Raw genomic sequence first — 27,777 nt, 5'->3', positions numbered from 1 at the left:
TATAAATTTCAGAAACTGATATATACAGGGAGATTATACCATAAAAGACAAAGAACTGGTGTGGGATACTGAATATCTAGTATGTATATTATCCACAATGTTATCATTCAAACTCAAAGCAGAGAAGTCAGTTAATAAATACCTTACGGCAACACTGTTAGTAGGAAATTCTTGCAAAAGAGATTCTGGCTCAATGTGGGAATATTTTTTCACTTTAAATTTAATGAAAATTATATTTTCCATCCCTCTCCAACTTCTCTTCCCCAACAACCCAGAGTTCTATGTTCTCCACCCGCCAAAGTACTCTTTTACCCATACACTTATGACAATGGTTTTAGAAGATGATACATGCACCAAAAGTAAAATAATTTGCCTCTTTTCAGTGCAGGCTATCTGGATTAGAGGCTTTTATGGACTCAATAAAGCTGAAGAATCCCAAGAAATTTAAACTTCAAGTGATCTCAAAGATTTTCAATTCTAATTTACTTGTTAAAAAAAAAAAGCAAGACAAATGTGGAAGTACAGCAATGCAAATCAATAGCAGGGAATAATGTTCAGCAGGAAAATAAATTTCTCTAATTTTGTCTGTATGGTTCATTTTCCATTAGAAAAATACATGAAATATGGGAAGAGTTTACAAGTCAGACTCCATCTCCAACATAGAGAGAGGCTAAATGTTTTTTGCAGACTGTATTGAAAGGTTCAGAATATTATAACAAATAATTGGGGCTCTTTTACTTAATGACTTACTTATCCTGCTGAACTGATGTGTTTCCCTGAGAAACAGTAAGACGATTAAAAACATTCAGCTCATTACGGGGCCGGCTTGGTGGGGAAGGAGGAGGTGAAAGACTAGCCTCTGAGGTTCCAGAATCTGAGCTACAAGAAAAAAAGAACATTACATAGGTGGCTTTAATTGGCTTTAATTTGTTAGAAATGTTATAAGAAACATGCTTTTATTTTTTAAAAAGCTTTTCATTATAGAATTCCTTCCTTTCATCCTCTCTTCCTTCTCCAAACAATTTCATTGAAATTTTTTTCCACTGAATTTTGTCGCATTGGACACATGATGGCACTAAATAAAATGTCTGCTAAAATCTGAAGTCAGTATAAATAAAGCAAACCAAATTTAAAATTATACTATTTGAGAGTTGAGACCAAGTTGTTCACTTTACAGTTGGGGAAACAGACCCTGAGAGTTTAAGAAGAATTTGTCTATTCAGCTGATATATTCATTTATTTTTAAATTACATACTTGTCCTATCCCCTACCTCCTGCTTATAATTATGACATTCAATTCAGTAGAAACAGGTAAATTTCATCTCTAAATACAGGAAGAAGGTTAATTAGAAGAGTAATTTCCATGATCTTCAAGTCAGCTAAACCAGTGGCCAAAGTAGAGAGTGTACATGTTGGTACAAGGGAGAAGGAAGGTATAAGATCATCTTTGCAGGTACAGAAAATATATGAAAGCTTCTTTTTATAATTATTTTTATGTTAAAGAAATTTGCTTTACCAGTACTTAACTCTAGATTAGCATTGATATTCCTACTCAAGACATATGTCAGGGATCTACCTGCCATATGTAGCTCCTGAGGTGGCCTAAGGGAGCTCTCACTATGCCATAGAGTAGAAAGGTGACAGTGGTTCTAACCCATTTAAAACTTTCTGTCTGTTGTGTTACTGTGATTTACAAATGTCCAGGTAAGTGGATCATCAGATTATACTCTGTACTGTTAAGTAAGCTAACCCTTACGAAACATACAAATAGCTATTAAAATAGTTTAACAAAAAAAACTGAGGATAGTTATCAATTTAAACATAAAAGAACAGAAATAAAATGGCACAATGGCACATATCTTCTAATACTAGATTTTTGTTAATCACTTTAAAGAGGTGAAATCAATGCCAGTTTTATCAAATAACAGTCAAAATTAACTTCAAACTTTTCTATAAGACCAAGTCACAATCCCAGAGTAAGCCTAAATATGGAAAATAATTTCACCATTGTCCCTTAGCATCTAAGGGCAACAGACATTTCACATAATCTAGTAGATAAAGAGCGTGAATAGCTTACTGCTTATGTTCCTTTGCCTTTGATTTTTCTGCTTTCTCATATGCCTTTCTCCTTGTTATAGGGGAAGGCTCTGGTAGCTTTTTTTCTGACATGGATGACTGCCTGGAACTAAGAGAGAAGAAGATTCTTCAACTGTCTAATTTTAAATACATACACATAATTTTGGCAGATATTCAATTTTTAATAGATTAACACCTGGAATTTGAGAAAGATTATTTGGAAATGAAACAGAACTAGGATAGGAAAATATCACAAATTTTTAATTAATCGGATCTTGACAATTGTATATTTTAATTTTTAAATTGGTAATCTTGTCAAATATACATGACCATTATCTTTGAATGTAAACATCAATGCTATATTGCCAAATAGCTAAAATAATATTTTCACTTTAAATACAAGTGTTTAAAAACATAAGTGTATAAGTTTACTTAGAATTGCTTCAGTTGAGGGAAAATTGTCTTTACAGTTTTGCAAGAACAAAAATATTAGAATATCAGAGTATGAGAAACAATGAGATTTAATGAATTAATATTTACACACTCACAAAAGAATACTACAGGTAATCACAAAGAACCCACAATTATTTTAGTTAACTAGTATTTAAGCATTGGTTATATAAATTTTAGTACTAAAAATACCATTGTTTTATTATAGACTTTAAATGTTGAGTAGTGGCTATGTAATTAATAATTTAAGACTATGATTTCTGTGCATAGTGGTAATGAATTTTAATTGAAAAAATGAACTTTTGCTATCTTTGACTAGTTATATTAGTAAGAAAAGAAAAAAAAAAACAAAACACTAAGGAATTAGCAAGTGGGATCCCTAGAATGGGCTTACAATGATTCCTATTTGAGAGTGAAAACTAAATATAATTAAACTTTATGTGCCTGACTGTTTTAATTAGAGGAAAACATATTTTAGAAGTTCTGCATTATTTGAATCATAAGGCCTACTTGAGTAAATCATTTTACTTCATGCAATGGAAGTCATGTACTAATGAGTTATAAGAGTCATTGTACCAAGCAAATGACCAACTGTTAAATTTGTACAGAAGTATACAAGCATCTTAATTTATGAAAACTTGATAATAAATCATGTGAAGAGACAGTGTCTAAAAGATATTTTCTACAACCTGTCATGAATGATACATTTTTAAAACGGGGGGACGGGGGAGGGGGGAAGGCAACAAGGAGGTATTACCTGCATTCTGGAATCCAGGTCATAGATTTAGTCTTGAAGTTCCAAAAGTCTCTATTCATCTGATAGACTAAATGCTGAACACATAGGAGTCTCTAAAATCTGTTCTCAGCTCTATATCACTACCTTCACCAAAAGCATTTTTTCTACTGTTATCAAAAAAGCACTGAAGCCATAAGCTATACTGGTTAGCAATCTCTAGTAGCAAATCCAATTATTAATTACATAAGTCACCTCAAGCACATGCAGGATAGCTCTGTCATCATTAATTTTGGAACTAAAGGTAGCAGATGGGCTTATTGAATGGAAGACAATGAAAATATCGGATGAAGAAAGTTATGGGAAACAGATATTCAGGTTGGGGTGGGAAGTTTGTTATATTTTATATTTACAGAGTCATACAGTGTATACCATTTTTTGGCAATATTTCTCAATGCAGTGATGCGCTCATCCAATATATCATTTGCAAGATCATATTTGAGAATTAGTTTGAAATAAGGCATTAAAAATCTTTACCAAGTGAACGATTGATATAATTTTAATATAACTAAGAAAAGACATATACACAAACACATGCCGGCCTATGTAGGGAAATCTTTGTTCTCAAGATAATTATGAAAAATTTCTAAATAAGATTTATTTTGAAAGGAATGTTTTTTGTTAAGATTATCATAGAGGAGAGAGGAAACAGTCCCTCCTTCACATCTTTAATCACACAGTATTTACACTTTGTGTGTACACTCATCCCAGACATACAATGTACTTCAAGGCAAAGAATTAGGAAGCTGCAAAATGTATTGTTTTTAACTGGTATTTGTACTTTTCTTCAACAGTTTCAGCCAAGGTTTATTATCTTGATCAGGCTCTTAGAACTAGGGTTTAACACAATTAAGAGCAAATTTAAAAGTCTTTTAAAGCTTCTGTTTATATAGTACTTTTATAGTTACAACTTTAATTTAGGTGTTTCTAAATAAATTTTGCCTGTAATTTATAGCTCAGCCTTTATAAAATTATAATCTTTAAGAAAGACTCTAAAAGTTAAATATCAGACAAACAATTCAACAAAGAACATCTCATTTAAATTATTTTGAATGTGCAAAAATTAGGGGATACAACACCTAACAGAAATTACTTGGAAAACTAGAGATCTTATTTACATAAGTTTTTAAAAATAGAAATAAGAAATTAGTAACATGCATAATATATATATATATATTTTTTTTTTTAAAGAAAAGGCAAAAGAAAGGAAGTTAGTGTAGCTGGACCAGACTTACATGCTGCCTATCTTAGAAGGGAAGCCAGATGGGGGAGGGAGCTCTTTTTCCCTAGCAGAAGTACTTGGCTCTGTATTCATTCCAATCTCTTGCCCTTCTGCAACAGGTGTAAGAGGGCCAGGCAAGGAGGCATCTCCTGTACTAGTGTCTGAAGCTAGTTCACTGCTATCTGCATACAGCAATTCCATTTGAGTGGTGGTTCTCCTTCGGGCCTAGTCAGAGAACGGAAGGAAAAGCAATCATATGCAAACTTCTGCAGAGAAGATGATTAGGCAATAGAGATTTAATATTAGTTTGAAATAGGTAAAACATTCAGCGTGTCTTTCTTAGCAAGTGTGTCGAACACAATATGTAAGATAGTGACAAGCCAGAGATACAGCCAGCTGAGAACTTTAGAGGTCATAATAATAGCTAATGTTTGTATTATACTTATTGTATGCCAGAAATTCTAAATAATTTACTATATTAGTATATACTATTATTATCCCAATTCACAACATGAGAGAATTAAAGCACAGGATAGCTCAGTCCAAAGTCAAACAGCTAGTAAATGGCAAAGTCAGATTCAAAACCAGACAGTCTGCCTCAATATTATTATGTTATCCTGATACTCATGGCCAGCTTTCTCGTTATATCATTTTAGGAAAAAAAAAAAAAGAAGGAATAAAGAAATTAAACCAAAAGATAGTTGCAGTGGCATTCAACTAAATTCTGTTCTTTCCCAGGCTTAGATGACTTATTTAATATACATTTTAATATATATTATATAATATATAAGTTTATTTAATATAAATTTAAATTTTACATATCAATTTTTACATCTGTTTCTCTATTTTTATGACCCTGCTCCCCTGATGTCCTAACTGGCTGTTTAATCTCCCTGATGGATATCCAACACCAGTCCATATCAGTTTTTGGCAGCATGGTAAGGCAGGTGAAGGTTATTTTATTTAAGCACTCCCTTCCATACTCCTAAAAAAACAAAGAGACTACCTTGTTGTTAATACTTAGAGCTGGCTATTATCACTAATATATTAAAAGATAATCAAAGTGTTTACCAGATCATAAACCTCTAAATGGTAGACACCCTGTTTTATTCAACTTTATATGGCTTGCATTTAATGTAGTGCTGGTACAAGTCTATTTAAGATATATAATCAATTTCATTTCTTTAATGAGTGAAAAATAAACAATATTCAATCCTTTTAGGCATCTATGGGCTTCCCTAGTGGCTCAGACAGTAAAGAATCTGCTTGCAATGCAGGAGACCGGGGTTTGATCCCTAGGTCAGGAAGATCCTCTGGAGAAGGAAATGGCTACTCACTCCAGTGTTCTTGCCTGGAGAATTTCATGGACAGAGAAGCCTGGAAGGCTACAGTCCATGGGGTCACAAAGAGTCAGACATGACTGAGTGACTAGGCATCCATGCAGTACAAAAGGAGTAATAGATATTACCAGAAAACTTGGAAAAAGGAAGCCTTGTAGGCCAGCTTTTCACTGTATCAGTTTTCCCTATTGCCAACTGAATCATTTTCATGGGAATTCCTAATCACAGTGGTTTTTTTAAGGAGATGACCTTCAGGTTACCACTTCACATCTCTCTCTGGATTTCACAGGGCCTGAAAGACCAAGTTACCTTAAGAGATTCTCTCCTTCACGTTAAGACTCAATCCAAACTATATTAGAATGTTTTCTTTGAGATTGGGTAATTTCTGGTCATTTAGAATAATCAAACTCAAACCACATGGCACCAAACTGGTAGTTCAAGGACCATATATAAAGCCTGGAGATGTTTTTCAATTGGCTAGCTCAGTATTTTAAAGAGAAGGAAATTCTCCATTAAAATCTATATTTAAAGCTACTCTTTAAAGAGTTAAGGATCTGGTAGTCTTAGGCCCATATTCCATGACGGCAAAAATAAGCATTAGTTAGTGATGCCTATTTGCTTTAGATGGGCCATGTCCACCTCAGGTAATCATAATGATTCCTGTTAATTATCTTATATCTAGCCAAATTATTTATCTATATTACCTGGCTAACCACTGCAGGCCTTATATCCATCCTGTGCATTAGTACAGTACTATTCTTTCAGGTCTTGATTTCATCCATTCATCCAACAAATATTTACTAAGCACTGTAAGAATTCTTTGTTTTCAAACATCTTAAAACGGATAGTTAACTCATCTAGTAACAAATGCTATCAACATGCAATCTGAAATATACCATGTTGTTTCTCACACCTGTAACAGCATGTACACTTTATTTTTTTTAAGCTTTACAAATATGCATTATAGTCTCAATTTTTAATACAATATGATGATTAAGAGTTGGTTTATTCAAACCATCTCAAGATATGTTAAAATAAATAAGAAACTTAGCAACATATTAGAATGTTAAAATTTCAAAAATCTCCTGTCATTCTAAATTATTTTAAGCATTGTTCTCCATAATCATATCTTACCTAACGGAAAAAGTACAAGAATATAGTAAATAACAATTTCCGCAGAGGAGAAATTTGTCAATATAAATTTTTTACAAGGGAGAATATGATAAAGAACTAAATTTATATCATATGAAATCTTTGCCTATGCCCAAGGCCTATGCATTTAATAGTGTTAATAAAGAACATCAGAAAAAATGTTTACCTGGTATTTTCTATTCTTACCTTGCTTTTTGGTTTCACTTCACCACAAAGCTTCATAAGGTCTGAAGACAGTGAGCTGTGTGCAAAAAAATAATTAATCATATGTATAAAAGGAAACAATATAGGAAACTATATGACTTCAAATGAGTTTAAGTATGGAAAAAATTTATAAGCTTATGGAAAACACAGAAAGACAAATTTAAAATAAAAATAAACTAATCAAAATAGTTCATTTTCCTTCCTTAAATATCTCAGTATTTTATTTTAAAATTTTTGATGGTTAAGCATTACTTAGTTTGGCTTCCATATTACTATTTCTACTGTTCTTCACTTAGCCATAAAATATAAAATTATTTGTTTTATGTTAATTGATTCAACAAGATAAAATTATTAAAAATATTACAGAAACAAGTCAACTCATTAAGTTTCTAAAGGTTCTCTTACCTTCCTTCTGATCCTGGACTGTTTAAAGGTACATCCTCATCAGTGCTGTCCTCTACATTTTCTAAAAAAAAAAGTCCAAAATGTAAGCATTATCCATGTCACACTTTGAATGATTGTATGCCTATGCTATAATAAACACCAGTCTGAGGTCTCTCAACATGGGCACTTTGGTTTCAGTAACTGAGTCAAAATAGAAATGTAAAAAAAAAAAATCTAAGAAACTCTTTTTATTATATGTCCTAGGATGAGAAAACTGTGTTTAAGATAGGAAAACCGTGAGTTGAATGATAAAATAAGGAAGAACAGTGTTCACAGGATGGAAATGAGATCATGTATTTATCTGACTATGTGTAACTATTTAAATATATTTTCAGAGTATGTATTTATCCCACACCATCCATTTATTCCATGTATGAAAAACAACTGAGTAAAACATGAAAGATTAAAGTGAATACTGCACAAGCTCCCTTTAATCTACTGAGGCAACATCAAAAAATACATAAGTGTAAACATATACGTTGTATTTTATCAGTATTCCAATGTACTTATAGATTGTCTTCTATTTTTATTTTTGTTTTCAAGTAGAACGAGAGTATGTGTGTGTGAAGGTATTCCGAAGTTACACATCAGCATGCAGCTCATTCACATGTACATAAAAGACTAAAACTACAGGTTTCCATGCAATAGTTTTATAAATAAATACAAACAAACCACTGCTATTTCAGAACAGTAGCACACTGATGAAAAGAGAGAAAAGGGCAAACATATAAAACTAGTAGGAAGTCAGTAAATAAAACATTCACTTAAAGTAAATAATTTAAAATATCAGTGAGCCCCTAACACAGGTGCAAATTTTCAAAACTTATACAATTTATTATAAAGCCACTTCACAAAACTAAAGGCAATATTTTCAACAATATATGTTAATTTAAATATGTAGGATTAATCTCCTTTAACTTTTACTTTTATATCATACAGGTGTATTATGCTCATAAGTCATATTCTTAATTCCTTTCTCAGATGCTTCCATTCTTCCTCACTGTTTAGCAGACAACTGGATAGAGATTCTGTAATAAATGATAGCATTATCTAAAATGGAGCCCATCTCATAGGACCCACAAAAAAGGAGTTTACTTTTTGAAATGAGGAAAATGGTGGTCTTTAGGGCAATGTGTATCTCAAAGCCCATACTTAAAGGCTGGAGGATGTGCTTCACAGACAGGATACTGAGTGCTAATGTAACTGAATTAGTTAATAACACAGAAATAGAAAGAAATGACAAATCTAGTCTTTATTTTCCCATACATAAAAGCAGGCTAAGATTAACTGTAATTTTCTTGTAGGGAATGATGAAACCAGCTAGAAAATCAAACATCATATAAGTGCTTAGTAAAAACTATTTAGCTCCCGCATATGCGTGTATGCTTTATTTAGAGATGATTACAGTTTGGCATAACTAACCTAGCCAGAAGATAGAGCCCTTCACCGAGACATTCACCAAATCACACACCTCTTCAAGACTGAGCTTTGTCTGTGGCACTATATCCATCTGGGCAGCAGGATATGCCATCATCTCACTGCTCTACTTTCAACTCTTAAGAACATAATTCCAGCCCAGTGCCAGCTTCTTTTCTCATCGTTAAGCATTAAAGCTAAAAGCAGTGAGATTTAAAACTCCAAAATGTCTTAAAGGCATCCATATCAGTACATAGTTGCATAATCTCACGTCACTAGAAGCTAACCAAACAGTTATTATGGAGAAGAGTTGACATAGTGTTTCAGGGAAGAGTCAATTATGACTCCACATTAGATCTGTTTATTTTACCTTAACCTTTGCTTACTGTTGATTTTGTTCACTAAAAGTATACTTAATGCCATACATAATGGCCTGCCTCAGGGAATCCTGCCCCTCTGTTTGAATGTTAAACCAAAATGCCTTTATTCAGGAGCCTGTCCACCTGTGGATGCCTATAGAAAGCAAGAAATTAACATATCCCCTCCCCAAGACTGGCCATTCCAGGTGATGTTTGTAAGGTTAATGGTCTTTTCACTTTATTTTCTCACCTCTCCCCATTTCTGTTCTACAAAAGAACCTGGCACCCAGATCCTGATATAAGACGATTATTTTGAGAGGTTAGTCTGCCATCTTCTCAGTCAGCCAGATTTCTGAGTAAAGTCGTATTCCTTGCCTCAACATCTCATCTGTTAGTTAATTGGTCTGTTGTGCAGCGATCAGAGGGAGTCTGGACTGGGTAACAATAGCAGCCCAAGACTACTATCCTTAGAAAGGCGTTCTTGCAAAGTTGGACTTTGTTATCTGGAAACTTGGCTCTCAGAATTTCTCTAGTCACCAGTTAACTAATATAGTTTGTAACACCTAGGATATTTGTGCAAACAATATGGCTTATGCTGAGAATTCCTGCTTTCCTTCCAGAATCTGGAATTCTGGTACTACTATATAAAAGGAATGTATGTGACTAGTACCCAGTAAAAACCTCAGGTGCTGAGTGTCTAATGCAATTCCCTGGATGTGAACAATGCATTCATGTTGCTGCACTTTCATTCCAGAGAGAAATGTATACCCTGTGTGATGCTTCCTGGAAGGAAGAGCATAAGAAAGCCTGGGTATGGATTCTTCCTTACTCCATCTGCATCTTTTCCTTTATAATACTGTTGTTTATCTTTCCTACATTGCTCTCATTAATCTTTACCATGAATACCATTGTATGCTGAGCCCCTTGAATCTTCTAGCAAATCCCTAAAGGTAGGGAAAGATCCTAGGAAGAACAACATAAACAAGGTAGAGGAATAAGAAGGGGGAAAATAAAGATGTTCTTCAATGGCTACAATAAGATACACCTATTAGCATGGAGTACTGGCCTCTAACCTTATGTTCATCATCCCAAGCCACATACTTGTTGCTCTAGGGCACCAACCTGCTTGAAGTCTTCCTACATATAATGTTGTGGCTAAATGTCCATGCTTTACCTTGCTCCCTGCCAAGAGTGTCTCTTCTGCCTAGCCCCTTTCTACCTTGTCTCTTGCCTAGCTAAATCTTTTCCTTCCTTTACGTTTCAACTCAAATTTTACCGGTTCCAGAAAGCCTTCATCAACTCCTCCATGTTTTTTAGGTAGCCCCATTCTGTGATCCCATAACTCCCTGTACATATCTCGTCTCTTCCCTGTCACTCTCAGTAAGGTATAGTCCATGAGAGCAAGATTCTGTATCTTAGTTATCTCTGAATCCCAGCACTCAGCCCAAAGCTCAAGATAAATTGAAATTAAACAATTTTTTTTTAAAGCAAGGTACATATGACCATCTAGGTTGTCTGTATTTACTTCCATGTTTTTCTCCGTCTATGCTTTTCTTGCAAGCACTTCTGGGTCTAGATTATGGCCTTAGGGAAAATTTATGCCATGAGTAACAGGTTGTTATCAGTTGAATGGGTTCCTCTTCTCTGTTTTGACCCTTCTTTAAGCTATAGATAATTGAAAGTTGTGAAAAAGCAACAACACTCATCAAATAACAGTGTAATATTTTCTGCACAAAACGACATCAAAGAGGGCATTGATTTTTTCTTCCAAGTTACAAGAGATAATAGACTTAAATAAGAATTTACTTATTACGACAAGTTGAGCCACTAAGATGAAGAAGCTCAAAGAAAAGGCAGAGGAGGGGGTGGGAAGAACAAAAGGATGGAGAGTGAAGAGGAAGAGGAGAGGAAATATACTTAATAACATATGAAATAGCAAAAATTCTCATTATATTCCAGGAATTTTGGCAGCCTTAACATGGTTCTTTAATATAATCAAAAATTTTTCTACCTCTTTGCTATAGCTTGAGCAGGTTAAAAGTTCACATCTGTATTACTGAGTTGATCTCAAGGAAATAATATTTTGAGATTTAACACACAGGGCAAATTAAGAAAGATCTAATAATACCAAACAGCTCAAATATTTTATTTGTGTAACATTCTACCATTTAAAATAAATTCAGATTCATAGACTGTTTAAGGACCCAGAGAGGTAATTACATTCATCTTTTAGCTACATTCTTCTCCTTCAAGAAAAATATTTTAGAAAACTTTGGACAGCTGTGTGATTAGGAAAAAAAGTTAGGATCAGATTTTGAAATAATTTTAAATAAAAACTGTTCAAAAATAATCATTCAGGAGAATTGCAAGCAATAAAATTACCCTGATACTCCTCATCTTATATATATATATATATATATGTATATATATATATATATATATATATATATATATATCTGCCAGGAGAAGCTCAGATATTATTCATGGGTGAGCATAGTTCACATAAATGTTGTAGAGGCAAGAGGTTGAAAATCTCAATACTCAAGTATCTCTTAAGCTCTTTCTAACTCAAACATATTAATTATAAACATTATTTTATTCCATTCATGTAAAATTCTTTGCATAGCTTTATTCAACTTAAAATATTAAAATATATGTACTTAATTCTATAAAATTTAAGAATAACTGAGAATCTATCAAAAATAAACCAAAGACATTATATATAAAAGATATATAACACAGAAAGATATTTATGAGGGTAAAATGACAAATGCATAGATAGATTTAAAAACTAAAAAGGAATATATATCCTATTTTTTCCTACAAGAAACAGAAAGAGGGGCTTATGAAACTAGAGCCAAAACTGAAGTTCAAATAATAAAACAGAAAACTATACTTCTTTAAACATCTAAGAATTTAAAAATCAAGAAATGTGTAAGACAAAAGACTTAGTATGTTTGTGGTCACAGATACATTTCAAAGAAGATCATGCAAAAACCAGCTGGCTGTCAATAAAAATGTTTTAAATAAGATGTACCACAATTAGTGTACATGAACAATTAGTAATTCATGCAGCTGTAGTGTACACAGAAAGCTAAACATACTTACCTAATGGTACGCTATCTAGATCTGTATAAATAACAGCAAAAAGGAAACAAAAAGCAATACTCCAATCAAAACAGATCCAATGTTAAGAACTCCCACATAAAACAAGATTATGTACCATTTATAAGATATGTAGAATAGATGCCATAGCAAACACTTATACATTTATTTTTAAGACAGATATACAGAATGAAGTAATGAAACGGTTAATAATTTAAACAACGAACTTAGAAACATTGTTGATCTTTTTTAATTCATAAAAATTATGTGCTTAATAATGCTAAGTAAGTATTTTTAAGTTACTAATCATTTCCTGTAATGACAATAATTACATCCCCCCAAATTTATACATGCAAATTAAAAAAGGAATAATTATTAAAAGCATAAGTAAATACAGCATCTATTCAATCAAGCTATAGAGGGAAGAGGTAGAGTACAGCATACTCAAAGAGCAAAGTTACCATGCAATTTATTTAACTAAAATTTAATCCAAATTACCTTGTAAAGCATGGCCTAGTAAAGCATCTAGCTCAGGATTTAATTCTGCTTTCTCTTTCAACATATGGAATAAGAGCTGGTTTTGTGTAGCACTGGTTATTTCAGTTTGTTTAAGCCGACCTTCAAGTATTTTAATTTGAGCCTCTTTCTGGGCAGCCTGAAGACCCTATAACATTTCCCCGCAGAAAAAAAATGTATCTTAGATCACACAAAACAGAATCAACTACATGAAGATCTGTATCAAACGGCAAATGCATATGATGTCGGACTTTGACATTAGATAGACCTTGATTATCATCTTTAACATTATCATCTTTAACATTTAAGCAGAAATTGCCTAAGATAAAGAGAGTGCAACTGTATTTGTTCCTGACTTTTTGAGTTGTAAAGAATCATTATTAAATCAAAATTATAACACTGAGTTTGTTTGCACACTAAGAGATTTTTCTTTTACCTTTTCCTTTGTTAAAGCAAAAAAGAAATGATTAAGTTGTTTACCTGTTCTAATACACAAGCAAAATAGATGAGAAGCTAACGGAATTGATGTAAATACTGCTGACTTTTCTTAATTCTAGAGAAAGATAAAAGGAACACCTTTCATTGTAAAATAATCTCCCTCCTTATTACAAAGGAAAGGGTCATTAGAAAAAGATAAACAAAACTGTAATGAATTAACAAAAGCTTAGGTTTTTCAATAATGGCGTAGTTAGATCTTACCTTATTGATGCCCATTGACAGGAAGTGATCTAGAAGGTATCGGGCTTCTGTAAGTGTGCAAGCATTAATGACTGCAGTGACATCCAATGTGTCTCCTTCTTCCTGCATCAAACCAACATATGATGTATCATTACCTTGAGCTGAATGTATTTAACAGAAGACAAACCCTATTGCTTCATGCATTTATTTGATATTATTGGATTAGCTAATGAGATTTCTCAGAAAAGCATAAAAAAAATCCCTACTCTAAGAAACATATGGTCTAGTTTAAAAGATAAAACATTTAAGCAGTTAAGAATTCAAGATGGATTAATAAATGATATATATGTTTTATTAATGATAAATAACATCACACAATCAGCAGAGAAATATAGAAAGCAGGCAGGAAGGGTATACATGCAAAAGCTGAGAATTATATTAAATCATAGATTAAAAAAATCCCTTCATATAACAATTCAAAGTGCTTTTAATGACAAAAATATAAAAATACTTCTCATTAAACATTTTTTCTTAGTTACAAACCTTTGCTTCTTCCATCTGCATGATATTGGCTTGACAATCAGAAATGCTATCATTGATATAATCTATATTAGCAGTTAATGACTCCATCTCTTCATTGATATTAATCACATTTTTATCTCCTTCTCCATTCTCCTTGACTATCTTTTCCCTTCTCTTTGAAAGTTTCTCTCGTCTTTTTGTGAGTTCTTCCCGTTGCTATTGAGAAAACAGATTAGACTTTAAGAAATTATGTTCATCTTGGATCTTGAGAACTTTATGCCAAATGAAATAAGTGAGTTACAGAAGGGGTAAATCCTCCAGGATCCCACTTCTGGGAAGCATCTAAATAGTCAAACTCATAGAAGCAGTAAATAGAATGGTGGTTACCAGGGATTTAGAAGAGGAAATGGGGAATTGCTGGTCAGTGGATATAAAGTTTCAGTTATATAAGATGAGTAAGTTATAGAATTCTTTACAACACTGTGCTTATAGTTGACAACACTGTGCTATACATTTTAAAATGTATATTAAGAGGGCAGAGCTCATGGCATTTGTTCTTACTACAATTAAAAAAAAATGATGTTCACTATTCATACACAATGCAATCACCACTGCCCAAAAAAACACAGCTTGGCAAATATTCAATTTATCCAGCAAACAAATGTAGAAAACAAAAAATAAACAGCTAAGAGAGAGCAAATCTGCTTTCTACTTTTCACACCTTGAGCAGCCTATTCATATCAGCCTCCATATTGGAAATAGTCATTTTCTGCATGATGATGTCTGTGATCCTGCGTTCAAGAAGCTGCCACTTCATGCGAGCTGTTCTAGAAGTAAACACTCGGCCAGTCAATCCTTTCCTTTGATATTTTTTTCTATAATCATATAAAAACATACAAACATAGTTACTTATGTGCTTGTTTGATTATGTGACACCAAATGATGAGCTGTTTTTCATGTAAGTCCAACATCCAGTGATGGAAAGATTACATCAGTAGGAACAGAAGAACATGCTTACCTGGTTCCATTTGCTGTGGGTGTAGGTAAGGCCTGGACTCTTGCCACAGGAATTCTCATTTTTTGCTGGGCTCCAGCCCTTAATGCATCTGTTTCTACAGCAGCTGCACTGGAACCTGTGTCCTGAACAGGAGTATCAGATAAGCTCAACTTCCGAGTGACTTTCCCAGCCACTTTATCTGACATGGGCCTTACTTGCCGACGAAGGGCTGTAACCTGGAATAGCAATGGAGAATGACTCATTCTCAGTCTATAGAAATACATCATTTATTTCAAAGCCAGAATGTTTCTTCCAAATGGTCAACTTGCCTCTTCTGTTTTGCGTCGAAGAACCACTTCTTGGTTTCTTTTTTGGGCTTCTAGAAGTCTAAGTTGATGCTATAAAATAATATTGAATAAGTTAAAATAGTAAACTGAAAAATAAAATACTTTTTACCTCTTCATTTTTACTGTCCCATTTCACTGAGAACTCTAAGAATTCTCAGCAGCATCTGAGCTAATAATCACCTTGCATCCATTACTATGGACTTCGCAGGTGGCACTAGAGTTAAAGAACCCACCTCCCACTGCAGGAGACATAAAGAGACACAAGTTCTATCCTTGGGTCAGGAAGATCCTCTGGAAGAGGGCATGGCAACACACTCTAGTATTCTTGCCTGGAGAATCCCATGGACAGAAGAGCCTGGTGGGCTACAGTCCATGGGGTCACAAAGATTCAGACATAACTGAGTGACTAAACACAACACAGCAGTAATAAAGGGCTTACTATATGCAAATATCTTCCTAAACACTTCACAAATATCTCATTTTTGTTTTGGTTGCTGGCTGAGGCATGAACAGGAAGAAACACAGTTTAGAATATTTTCAATAGAGGTACATTACAAGGTATACAATAATTATAAACTCTGGCTTAAATAGAGAGAGAACATATATTAATTGTATTAGCACTTTATAATAACTTTGGAAATACTATGTTGGTTAATAAAATTAACTGGCTACCAATTTGTTTCTAGATGTCTATATGATAAAGAAGATTATTAATTATTTTAAGCCATTTTATAGGGATATAATTTAGGAAATAATTTTGGACTAAAAATAAAACATGTTCTGGTTCTGTCATTTATTTAACTCTGTGATCATGGGCAAAGTTTGGAGTTGGATTTGATCACAAACATCTCTTCTAGGACTTTAACTCTGTAATGTAACAAATAGCTCTCTATGTTGTGCATCCCAAATTCAAGCAGATGATTCATCTCAAGTTTATATATATTCTTATCTTATCAGACAGGAATTCATTGAGAAAAGGACTCTGTCATCACTGTGACACCTTGCCTATACAATAATAGACATGGAAGAAAAGCTAATAAATCTTTTTAAATTAATGAACTATCTAAAACTAAAATTAACCTATAGTTTCAAGCTTGTTACTAAATTTAATTTCTTCATATTAAAAATCAAATCTCAAGCTCATTCATAATTTTTGTATAGCATACGCAACATATTTGGTTCTCTAAGGATTCAAATTGAATATTACAAGAAACACTTTAGACAGGAGTAGAATATGCACACAAAGCAACAAATTAAAGAGAGGAAAAAGTCTGAAATGGTAGCTTTTTATATGATTAGCCAGAAAAGAGACATCATATGTGTGGATAAAATTCAAAAGTCCAGTCCTGGGAATTAATTGTTCAATACTGATCTCTCTATACACCATATGCTGTTGTTGTTTAATCGTTGTATCCAACTTAGTAATAAGGAAGTAGGTAGTATACACTGTAAGGAAATCATGCCTGTCATCCAAAAATTTCATTAAAAATGAAATAAATGGCCTAAAAGTCAAAACAACCAAAATGCCCGACAATTAAAGAATGGATTAGCAAAATGTGCTCTGTACATATAGTCATTTAAAAAAAATGTACTATTGATATATGCTATAATATGGATAAACCTTCAAAATATACTAAATGAAAGAAGCCAGACAAAAAAGGTTACATATTATATGATTCCATGTATATAAAATGTCTAGAATAGGCAGATACATAGGCAGGAAGTAGATTAGTTGCTGTCAGGAGCCAGGGAAAGAGAGGAATGGGAGTAATTGCTAATTGGTCTGGGGTTGCTTTTTAGAGTGATGAAGATGTTATGGAATGGTGATTGTTGTACAAATTTGTGAACATACTAAATACTTGAATTAAAACTTAATTTTATGGTATATGAGTTTTATCAATTTTTTAAAAAGCAGGAAAAAAAAGAACAGACCATATGCTAGAGTGTGCTTCCACCTGATTTCAGTAACAATGTACTGACATAAACAAGATCTAAAATCACCAGGTATTAAAAATGATAAAATAGGCTGATTATTAAAATACACTAATATCTTGGGAAAATTAATAAATACATATAGTTATAAATATGGGAGTCATCTGACTAACATATTTATTTTCCTATTTCATTAGTCATTCTCTAGCTCCCTGATTTTATCTTTAGCTCACAAAACAGATTTCTGTTTTCTAAAATATCTTGTATATTCATGTTTTATTTAGGGAGAATTTAGAAAAAGTGGGGGGGGAAATGGAACCTAATTGATATTGTGGTAAAGAAGGTGATGGCTCCTTTTTAAAAAAAAAAAAAAAGTCATAAATAACTATATTGTCAAAAATTTGGAAAGAAAAAATCCAATCAACTAGAACCTATAATCTTAATACAACTGAATTTAGCATATTGATATGCATCTTTTAAATTTTTCTGTCATTGTAAATAAGCATTCATATATAAAATGTTACTCTATACTTAGTGTTAAATCATAGCCATTTTTCATTTTACTATGCAGTTTCCAAATCCTAATTGTTAACAGATGAATAAATACTCATTAAATGGAATGAATTATAATTTATTTAACTGTTACCCCTACCATCACATATCTTAGTTGGTTTTACATTTTTCATTACTACAAATAACCTAAAGTGAAGATTTTAAAATACTGTAATGTAATTTTTCTTAGTTTAAATTATTTGCTTAGTCTCAGTTCATGGAAACATAATTCTTGGGTCAAAGAATACAAACATTTGTATAGCCCTTTGTAAAGTCTCTTCTAGTGAAGTCTGGTTATTAGTTAAGGAACATTCATAAGAATCTCTGTCTTTGGAACCATCTTAAAAATCACTATTTTACTGCAACTACTTCCTTGGTCTCCCCAGAAATAATCGGTTATTATTTGCCACTTTCTTCCATCTGATCATCTAGGAAATAAGCCTCCAGTAAAACTTTTAAGAATATTATACTGTTTTTCATAAGCTTTTATATTGAATTACTATAATCTACATACTATGCTGCTAAGTCGCTTCAGTCGTGTCTGACTCTGTGTGACCCCATAGATGGCAGCCCACCAGGCTCCCCCGTCCCTGGGATTCTTCAGGCAAGAACACTGGAGTGGAATGCCATTTCCTTCTCCAATGCATGAAAGTGAAAAGTGAAAGTGAAGTCGCTCAGTCGTGTCGGACCCTTAGCGACCCCATGGACTACAGCCTACCAGGCTCCTCCATCCATGGGATTTGCCAGGCAAGAGTACTGGAGTGGGGTGCCATTGCCTTCTCTGATAATCTATATATGATAATAAATGCCACATATAAAAATGCTTTATTGTCCCTCTTTTTCATAAAGTTATCAAAAAAGTCTTCATTTATTGAACAATATTATTGACGTACAGTATTTTTACATAACTGAGTCCACTCACATCTCTTTTACGTTGATCCTTTTTCAGTTGAGCAATCTCTCTGTTTCTTCTAGATTCTGTCAATCGGGCTTTTTCTTGTTCTTCTTTCATTTGTTTCATTAAGCGAACCTAAAATATTAGGTAAATATATCTACTGTGATTACCCTTTTACAATATTCATTAAATAAATCATATGTATGCATGTATACTCTGGATTCTGAATATTGAACCAGAAAAAATGTGGAGTTTTGCAACATGTTAAATGGTCAGTTCTTATTTTTGTAAGATTAATGTATTTATATTTTGAAAACACTTCTAACATATTAATTCAGTGAACCAGTGAAGTTGTTCAGTCGAGTCTGACTCTTTGGAATCCCATGGACTGTAGCCTCCTAGGCTCCTTCATCCATGGAATTTTTCAGGCAAGAGTACTGGAGTAGGTTGCCATTTCCTTCTCCAGGGGATCTTCCTGAGCCAGGGATTGAACCCAGGTCTCCCACATTGCAGGTAGACACTTTACCCTCTGAGCTACCAGGGAAGCCCTTTTTAACATATTAATACTTCTACCAAATTACTTACTGTTCTAAGCTTTTTATATTCAATGTCCAGATGTTTTATTACTAGAATAAGTTTTTGGCATTTAACTTATTATCAGTAGTTGTGTGACCTTGAACTAGTTATTTAACCATTCCAGGCTTTGGTTTTCTAATGTATAAAATGGAGGTAATATTTCTATGGAATTGGATTCCTTTGAGAATTCAATGAGTTTATATGCACGCTGTGCCTATAACAGTGCCTGGCACATAGTAAGCACTTGTTATTTTAGCTATTTTTGCTGTCATCAGCAACTATACAACATAATGACCTAACTACTTTTTCGATCATTTCCATACTTTCTATTTTAAGGAAACTACGTTGATTTTCATGGCAAAATGTTAGGAATAATCTATTCTAAAACAAAAACAATAACAGACAAAAATTCACATACTCTCTTTGGTCAAGGGGAAAAAATGTGCAGTTTTTTATACATGGGAACAATAACCACCAAATTCAAGATAGTTGTTACCTCTAAGGGAAAGGAGACTATGATCAGGAAGGGATATATAGGAGGTTTTGTACACATCTGTAATATTTAATACCTTAAACTAGACACTGAATATATTGTTCATTGTTATTATCTCTGACTTTTTGCATGTTTGAAATATTTTTACTTTTGCTAATCTGTGTAACAGTTTTAAGAAAATAAAGATAAATATCCATTAAAGTCAGAGAAGTCCTACTGACCACATGATTTTCAGCCATTTCAAAGCAAGACTCCAATAATGGATAACTATAGGAAGCAACTACTAACTGCCGAAGGAAGTGCATCATTTCTAGGTTACAGAAAGAATAAGGAATACAGAAAGAACCAAAATAATTTTTTTTGGTCCCAAATGACACAAATATTACCATCAAACATTAATTGAAAATATAATCAATACCTTAGTTTTCTTCATTTCCATCACATCCTGTTGTAATTTCTTCAATTGTTTTTCATATTGGGACTGATTTTTAAGCAACCTTGCATGCTCTTTCTGAGCTGCCTGAAGTCTCTGCAGTTCTTTATTCATGGCTTGTAGTTTCTTTTCATATTCAGACCTAACTTTTTTTGCCTTTTCTTCTGAGTAAGATTCCACTGAGCCTAAATGACCAAACAATACTTGTATTTGTTTTTGTGAGATACAGATATTTATTTTACAGATTTATAATTCATGACCTTAGAGAAGAACTACTTCCCAAATACAAACCTCAGGAGGCCAGGGTGTCTTTTAATTACTCTCTCTTTTAATATTGATTTTTACTTAACAGCCATTGAATTTTTATCTTTCTAATTTAAAAAACATTCCCAGCATAAATCAAGGCATTAAAACAATTAGCCACAACTTTGGGGAAAAAAAAAAATAGCCTAGACAGATACTAGCATGAAATAACGAAATGAACAGTAATATTGAACATAATCAGATAAATTAGCATTTAATGTGACTTCTAATATAATTTTTTTTCCTGTAAAGGAAGATAAGATAAAAATCCAATGTGACAATTTAGTCTGAACTTTAATTTGAATTAAATATAATTCTTACCTAAGTTTTGAAGCACTTGGTCTCTTTCAAGCTGTGTGTCCCGAATTTTATGTTGTAGCATCATTAGCTTCTCTTCATACTGTTTTTTCAGCGTCTGCAGTCTTTTCTGACTATTTTCTAGTTCATCAATCAGCTTTTGCTTGATTGCAATTTCACAAGTAATGTTTGCTAAGTCTGCTTGATAATTGGCTGGTATAAAAGAAAAAAACAAAAACACTGGATAGGCTATAATCAAAGCATGAAAATCATCTCTACTTCAAGTATTCACTTGAAAGCTGCAAGGAAAATATCCTGAGTATACCAAAAACTAAAAAAGTGGCAACAAGATAAAGAGTGTTCACATTGGTCAAAGACAAGAAATACCACTGGTTCCAAATAAAAATGGAAGTCACATAATGACTAACTACAATAAAAGATGAGTCTTGGAGGGCATACAAGGATGAGATGGAGAGTGCTTAAATTTTTCAGTCATGTTTTAACAAATTTCCCAAAATAAATTTTTGTCCTTGCACCAAAGGACAAATACCTTTTTCATCTGATTCAGAATCTGATTCATCAGAGCTTTCACCCCCTTCAATGTCATCTTCTTCCTCCTCCTCTTCCTCTTCCTCATCTTCATGATCACTCACTTCTTGACTTTCTTCCTAAAATGTGATGTAAAAAGTGTCCATTAATAGCACAATATTGGCAAAGTAAACTGATTACCTCATTAAGAGAGACTACACAACAGAATTAGAAAAAAAATTTTACAATTTGTATGGAAACACAAGACCTCGAATACCCAAAGTAATCTTAAGAAAGAACAGAGCTGGAAGAATCAGGCTTCCTGACTTCAGACTATACTACACAGCTACAGTCATCAAAACGGTATGGTACTGGCATAGAAACAGACATATAGATCAATGGAACAGGACAGGAAGTTCAGAAATAAACCCACACACTTATAGCCACTTAATCTATGACAAAGGAGGCAAGAATATACAATGGGGAAAAGACAGTTTCTCCAATAAATGGTGCTGGGAAAATTGGACTGCAGCATGTGAAAGAATGAAATTAGAACACTCTCTGTCACTATATACAAATATAAATTCAAAATGGATTAAAAACCTAAATGCAAGGCCAGATACTATAAAACACTTAGAGAAACATATAGGCAAAACACTCTGACATAAATCACAGCAAGATCTTTTTCAATCAACTGTCTAGACTAATGAAGACAAAAACAAAAATAAACAAATGAAACCTAACTAAACTTAAAAACTTTTACACAGCAAAGGAAACCATAAACAAAAAGACAGCCTTCAGAATGGGAGAAAATATTTGCAAATGAAGCAATTGACAAAGGATTAATCTCCAAAATATACAAAGAGCTCATGAAGCTAAATATAAATATCGAAAAACAAACAATCCAATCAAAAATGGATGGAAGACTTAAATAGAAATTTCACCAAAGAAGACATACAGAAGGTCAACAAACACATGAAAAGATGCCCAGCTTCACTAATTATAAGAGAATGCAAAATCTCACACTGGTCAGAGTGGCTATCATGAAAAAAAATCTACAAAGAATAATGCTGGAGAAGGTGTAGAGGAAACTCTCTTACGCTATTGGTGGGAATGTAAATTGGTAGAGGCACTATAGAGAGCAGAATGGAGGTTCCTTAAAAAACTAACAATAGAGCTATCACATGACCCACCAATCCCACTCCTAAGCATATATTTGGAGAAAACCATAATTCAAAAAGATTCATGCTCCCTGTTCATTGTAGCACTATATCTAATAGCCAGGACATGGAGACAATCTAAACGTTCATTGGCAGAGGAATGGATAAAAAAAGTGGTACATATATACAATGGAATATTGCTCAATCATAAAAAAGAACAAAATAGTACCATTTGCAGAGATATGGGTGGTCTAGAGATTATCACACAGAGTGAAGTAAGTTAGAAAGAAAAAATATAGTATATTAATACATGTATATGGAATTTAGAAAAATGATAGAGATGAATTTATTTGTAAAGCAGAAATAGAATCACAGATGAAGAGAACAAATGTATGGTTACCAAGGAGGTTGAGGAGAGGTGGGATGATTTGGAAGATAGGGAGAGACATATATATATACTACAGATAACTAATGAGAACCTACTGTATATCAAATGGAAGTCTACTTAATGATCTATGGTGACCTAAATGGGAAAGGGAAAGTGAAAGTGAAGTCTCCCAGTCATGTCCGACTCTTTGCGACCCCATAGACTGTAACCTATCAGGCTCCTCTGTCCATGGGGTTTTCCAGGCAATAGCACTGGAGTGGATTGCCATTTCCTTCTCCAGCGGATCTTCTTGACTCAGGGATCAAACCCAGGTCTTCGCATTGTATACAGATGCTTTACCGTCTAAACCACCAGGGGAAAGATATCTAAAAAAGAGTGGATATATGGATACATATAACTAACTCACTCTGCTGTACAGCAGAAATGAACAACATTGTAAAGCAACCACATTTTAGTAAAAAAATAAAATAAAGAAAAAACAAAAAAATAAAAATCAGTTAGAATTTTTCTTTTTCCCTCAATATTATGGAGTGTGCCTAGCAGTATGATTTAATTTTGCCCCACCTCTATTATGATACTTCACATATTAAAATTTGCAATCAAGTCTCACTGAATAAATACAAAAAAGAGAGACTGTGTGATTATGAAGTATAAGAGCATAAAAATGTTACTTCTTGGTAAAATAAATCAATACACAATTTTAAGGTTATTTTATAATAACTTTGTCTTAAATCAAAGAGTACTTTATCTCTTAGTACTCTATCATCCCATAGAAAATGTTTTCATAATGCATAAGACTATAAGTTGCTAATATTTCATAGCTCACATTTCTGAAGAAAAGAAATCCTCAAGAAAACAGTTTAAAATGGATGCATGATAACTGATTCTCTTTTCTACATACAGGTTAGCATAGTTATTAGCAACCAAGAATAACCTAATCCAGGAACTCAAAATTCCAGGCTCATTCTTTCATACTTACAACTTCTAATTCAATGTTTTCTCTTTCTGAAATATTCTTTCCTTCTTTCTTCTCTTGGTCAGTGTCTGTATTGTCCTCTTTACCAGCCACACTTCAAAAAAAAGAAACAAAAGCGTACAGTATTAAAGAGGAAAACTGTTCACTTTTCTCCTTACAGATTTTTAAAAACCATCAATTATTTCTGAAAACAAATGAGAAGAGTTCATCATTTAACAAAGAGCAAAGTTATGTCTGATGCTTCAGAGGAAAATAGAAACTGCCATTCAACTCATAGTGTAATGAATTTATATAATTGGAGAAAATCTTATTTTCTAGAAACACCGAGGAATAGATTATACCCTGGAGCATGACACCTGATAAGATATCTAAGAGCTACTCACAGTAACATTCAATAAGCTAGAATGCAGGCAAACTAATTTCAGTGGAAATTTAAAATAGTTTTGTTTTCTCATCTAAATATATAAATTTTTTCTCATCTTTATACAAAGATATAGAAACTTCATTTTTATCAATGTCCTAATACATTTAAGGATAAATCTGCCCACGGTAGGTTTGTTTACACTATCTGCATCTGTCGTTGTGTTCAGATTTCCCCTGGTAATAGCACTGGCTCCTTTCTCCTAGGTCATCCCTGTAGCACAGGGCTATTTTTCATAATGTTCTCACAGAAATGGATCTCCACACATCAAAACTGTCTGAAGTTCAGCCTGACCACTGATTTAATAGGAAATTCGAGGATCTGCCACAAGATTCACCAACTGAACAAAAGTCTCATTTTCAGGTATCAGTACAATAGCTCTAACTGCATGCTGCTGCTGCTACTGCTGCTAAGTCGCTTCAGTCGTGTCCGACTCTCTGTGACCCCATAGACGGGCAGGCTCCCCTGTCCCCTGGGATTCTCCAGGCAAGAACACTGGAGTGGGTTGCCATTTCCTTCTCCAGTGCAGGAAAGTGAAAAGTGAAAGTGAAGTGTCTCAGTCATGTCCAACTCTTAGCGACCCCATGGACTGCAGCCTACCAGGCTCCTCTCTCCATGGGATTTTCCAGGCAAGAGTACTGGAATGGGTTGCCACTGCCTTCTCCAAACTGATGTCAAATAATGTTATAGCTAAACTACTTCAGCCCTAGTAGAAGCTAGGGAAGCCCTAGTAGAAGCCCATGAGAAAAAGAAGAGTCCCCAACAAGAAAAAATTTTAAATAGTTAAAATCACTCTGATCCTTCTTGGTTTAGCAACCATGATTAATCATGCACAGAAGTTATATTTCTGTTTGTCAGACTCATATATTTTTATCAAGCTAGATAATATTAAGAAAATGAATTTCAAATGAATCTACATGTGAATATTTTCTTCTTGTGCTTTAGTAAACTTTTTTAAATCATTAAGAATAAAAAGAATATTTGAATAAAGCAATATTCTTGAAATAAAATTTCCTTAGAAACAGTTTTAAAATTTTATTAGAATGTCTTTATAACAGCTATCATTTCTTTCAGATATTCAGGTCCATTAAATAACTGCCCTAATACATGGACTTACTTTTAGCTTCTAGGCTAAAAAATTAATCTTATGTAGGCCCTGCTATTATTATTAATCTGTAATGTTTAACTCTAGCTCCCAATTCTCAGAGACATTTCTGAACTCAGAAAAGATGAATATAAATACTTTTCCTTTGAAAATTCTTAATTTTCATAATTCTTAATTTATGTTTATTTAGGTAGTTATTTCTTTAATTTCTATCTTCCCCACTAGATTGTTTAAGTCTCATGAGGGTAGGGATCATGTCTGTTTGGCTTAGCATTACATGCCCAGTACCCATGGTATGTGCATAATAAATGCACATGAAGGATTTATTAAACATATTCATCCCTATGACTGTGCATGAGCACCTCTGTTTGGCACCTCTGCCTGGTACCTCTGCCTGACTGAGTCTCACATACTAATTATGTTGGAGTAAAATTGTATAAATTAAAAGATGCATAAAAATGCATGGAATACAGCACATATTTAGAGTGAGTAGAAACTACTAGCAAGAATATCAATTAACTGGAGAGGAACCAAGTAAACTACAGCAAGGTTCCAAGAGTTTGTTAAATCACTTGTTAGAGAAAAATGCTGAATATACTTGAATGTTTATCATACATCACTTAGGATGTTGATTTTTCATCATCATGCATTTCAAGATGGAAATTTAGAAAGAAATTCCCCCTCATCCAGTCATCTGACTCAAAGGCCAGCACCTTTGAGTCAAGCAGTGCTATACTTGAGATAGACCTAAGGCTTAGAGCTAGGAAAAAAGCATATGCATGGAGATATTTCTTACCCCCTCTTCTATGCAGTTTCCCTTTTCATCTGCAGCTGTTGCAACATACAATTTTTGTTATTATCAGTTCCTTCATTACTTCAGGTTCCAGCACAAATTTCCTTTTATTCAGGTTTATAGCCTTGTTCCAGATACTTGACCTAACACACTCTCCTACTTCCTCCAAGTCACCAGAGTCCAGCTCAACAAATGTTACTTCCTCTTACATATGAAATTAATTCATACATTATAAGCTATTTGCACCAATTCTGATGCAGAAAAATCAGCAGTAAGTTTACGTTATTAATTTACCCTACATCACTTAAAGCTTCAGCTATTAAAGTACAATTTGATATTTAACGGTTATATACAGCAAATATTCATGCTTTCCTCAATAAACTGGGAAAATTTTATATCTAAAATAACTGTCTAAGCAGCAATGAAAAATATGTAAGTTTTCACTTGCCATAGAATCAGAATCTTTGATCTGGAAGACTAGTGATCAAGTGACTTAAAACCTTTGACATCTTGACCACCAACGTCAACATCTCTGTTGACAATGGAAAAAAGAAACTTTGCCATGGGGAAGTTTATCAACTCAAGGGGACTTAAAACCAGGTGTCATGACTCCAAGGCCAATATTCTAGAACATTGCCTCAAAGTTTGGTTCACAGAGAGAGAAGCATCAGCATCATCCAGGAGCTTGTAAGATATGTAGAATCTCAGGCTCCACCTCAGTCCTATTGAGTTAGAATCTTCGTATTATCAAACTCCCCAGGTTATCTACATGCACATTCATGTCTAAGAAGCCTTGTCCTAAAACACCAAATAATTCTGCTTTTGTTATCCATTAGGGATCATATAAATATTAGAAGCAAACTCTGTTCATTAAGTACATTTAAAGGACTTAACTACTTGAAGGTGGGAAAATGTTTCTATTACACTACTTTAACTATACATTTTATTTTGATCTTTCAAAACAGAAAATTTTTCACATTTTATTGCCCTAATTTAATCCCAATGATAAACATAATATCCTAACCATAAACTAATTAGATGAGTCCTAAGATAACTTACAGATAGAATTATATTCTAACTATGTGAAAGTGAAAGTGAAGCCGCTCAATAGTGTCCGATTCTTTGCCACCCCATGGACTATAGCCCACCAGGCTCCTCTGTCTGTGGGATTCTCCAGGCAAGAATACTGGAGTGGGTTGCTGCTGGGAGCCAGCGTGAGGAATCCCACCCATGATAAGGTCATGTGGAGAGGCCTGATGGGCAAGGCAAGTCAGGCCTCAGGGTTCCCCCTGGAATTTCCTGAG

The 27,777-nt window shown here is 33.5% G+C and overlaps 1 protein-coding gene across 18 annotated transcripts in view; it reads right to left on the bottom strand.

The window, feature by feature from the left end:
- Nucleotides 1-27,777, bottom strand: part of KIF21A (kinesin family member 21A) — a 182,300-nt gene that overhangs the window by 21,921 nt on the left and 132,602 nt on the right. For 5 of the 18 annotated variants that reach the window (XM_069584617.1, XM_069584618.1, XM_069584622.1 and 2 more), the window contains 17 exons: nucleotides 24,158-24,248; nucleotides 21,653-21,770; nucleotides 21,127-21,315; nucleotides 20,488-20,687; nucleotides 19,028-19,135; nucleotides 15,604-15,672; nucleotides 15,296-15,510; nucleotides 14,999-15,152; nucleotides 14,299-14,493; nucleotides 13,777-13,878; nucleotides 13,060-13,225; nucleotides 12,565-12,585; nucleotides 7,643-7,703; nucleotides 7,220-7,274; nucleotides 4,555-4,766; nucleotides 2,078-2,185; nucleotides 751-879 (listed from right to left, as the gene is read on the bottom strand). In XM_069584617.1, coding sequence (XP_069440718.1) covers nucleotides 751-879; nucleotides 2,078-2,185; nucleotides 4,555-4,766; nucleotides 7,220-7,274; nucleotides 7,643-7,703; nucleotides 12,565-12,585; nucleotides 13,060-13,225; nucleotides 13,777-13,878; nucleotides 14,299-14,493; nucleotides 14,999-15,152; nucleotides 15,296-15,510; nucleotides 15,604-15,672; nucleotides 19,028-19,135; nucleotides 20,488-20,687; nucleotides 21,127-21,315; nucleotides 21,653-21,770; nucleotides 24,158-24,248 — 2,193 coding nt within the window. The remainder of the gene's footprint in view (nucleotides 1-750; nucleotides 880-2,077; nucleotides 2,186-4,554; nucleotides 4,767-7,219; nucleotides 7,275-7,642; nucleotides 7,704-12,564; nucleotides 12,586-13,059; nucleotides 13,226-13,776; nucleotides 13,879-14,298; nucleotides 14,494-14,998; nucleotides 15,153-15,295; nucleotides 15,511-15,603; nucleotides 15,673-19,027; nucleotides 19,136-20,487; nucleotides 20,688-21,126; nucleotides 21,316-21,652; nucleotides 21,771-24,157; nucleotides 24,249-27,777) is intronic. The other 13 variants (XM_069584619.1, XM_069584620.1, XM_069584625.1 and 10 more) reach the window with 6 other exon arrangements.

The sequence above is a fragment of the Ovis canadensis genome, chromosome 3, assembly GCF_042477335.2.
Source record: "Ovis canadensis isolate MfBH-ARS-UI-01 breed Bighorn chromosome 3, ARS-UI_OviCan_v2, whole genome shotgun sequence".
In the NCBI taxonomy this organism is placed as follows: Eukaryota; Metazoa; Chordata; class Mammalia; order Artiodactyla; family Bovidae; genus Ovis; species Ovis canadensis.
Note: the sequence above shows the minus strand (reverse complement) of the source record. Positions and strands in the feature narration are given on the sequence as shown.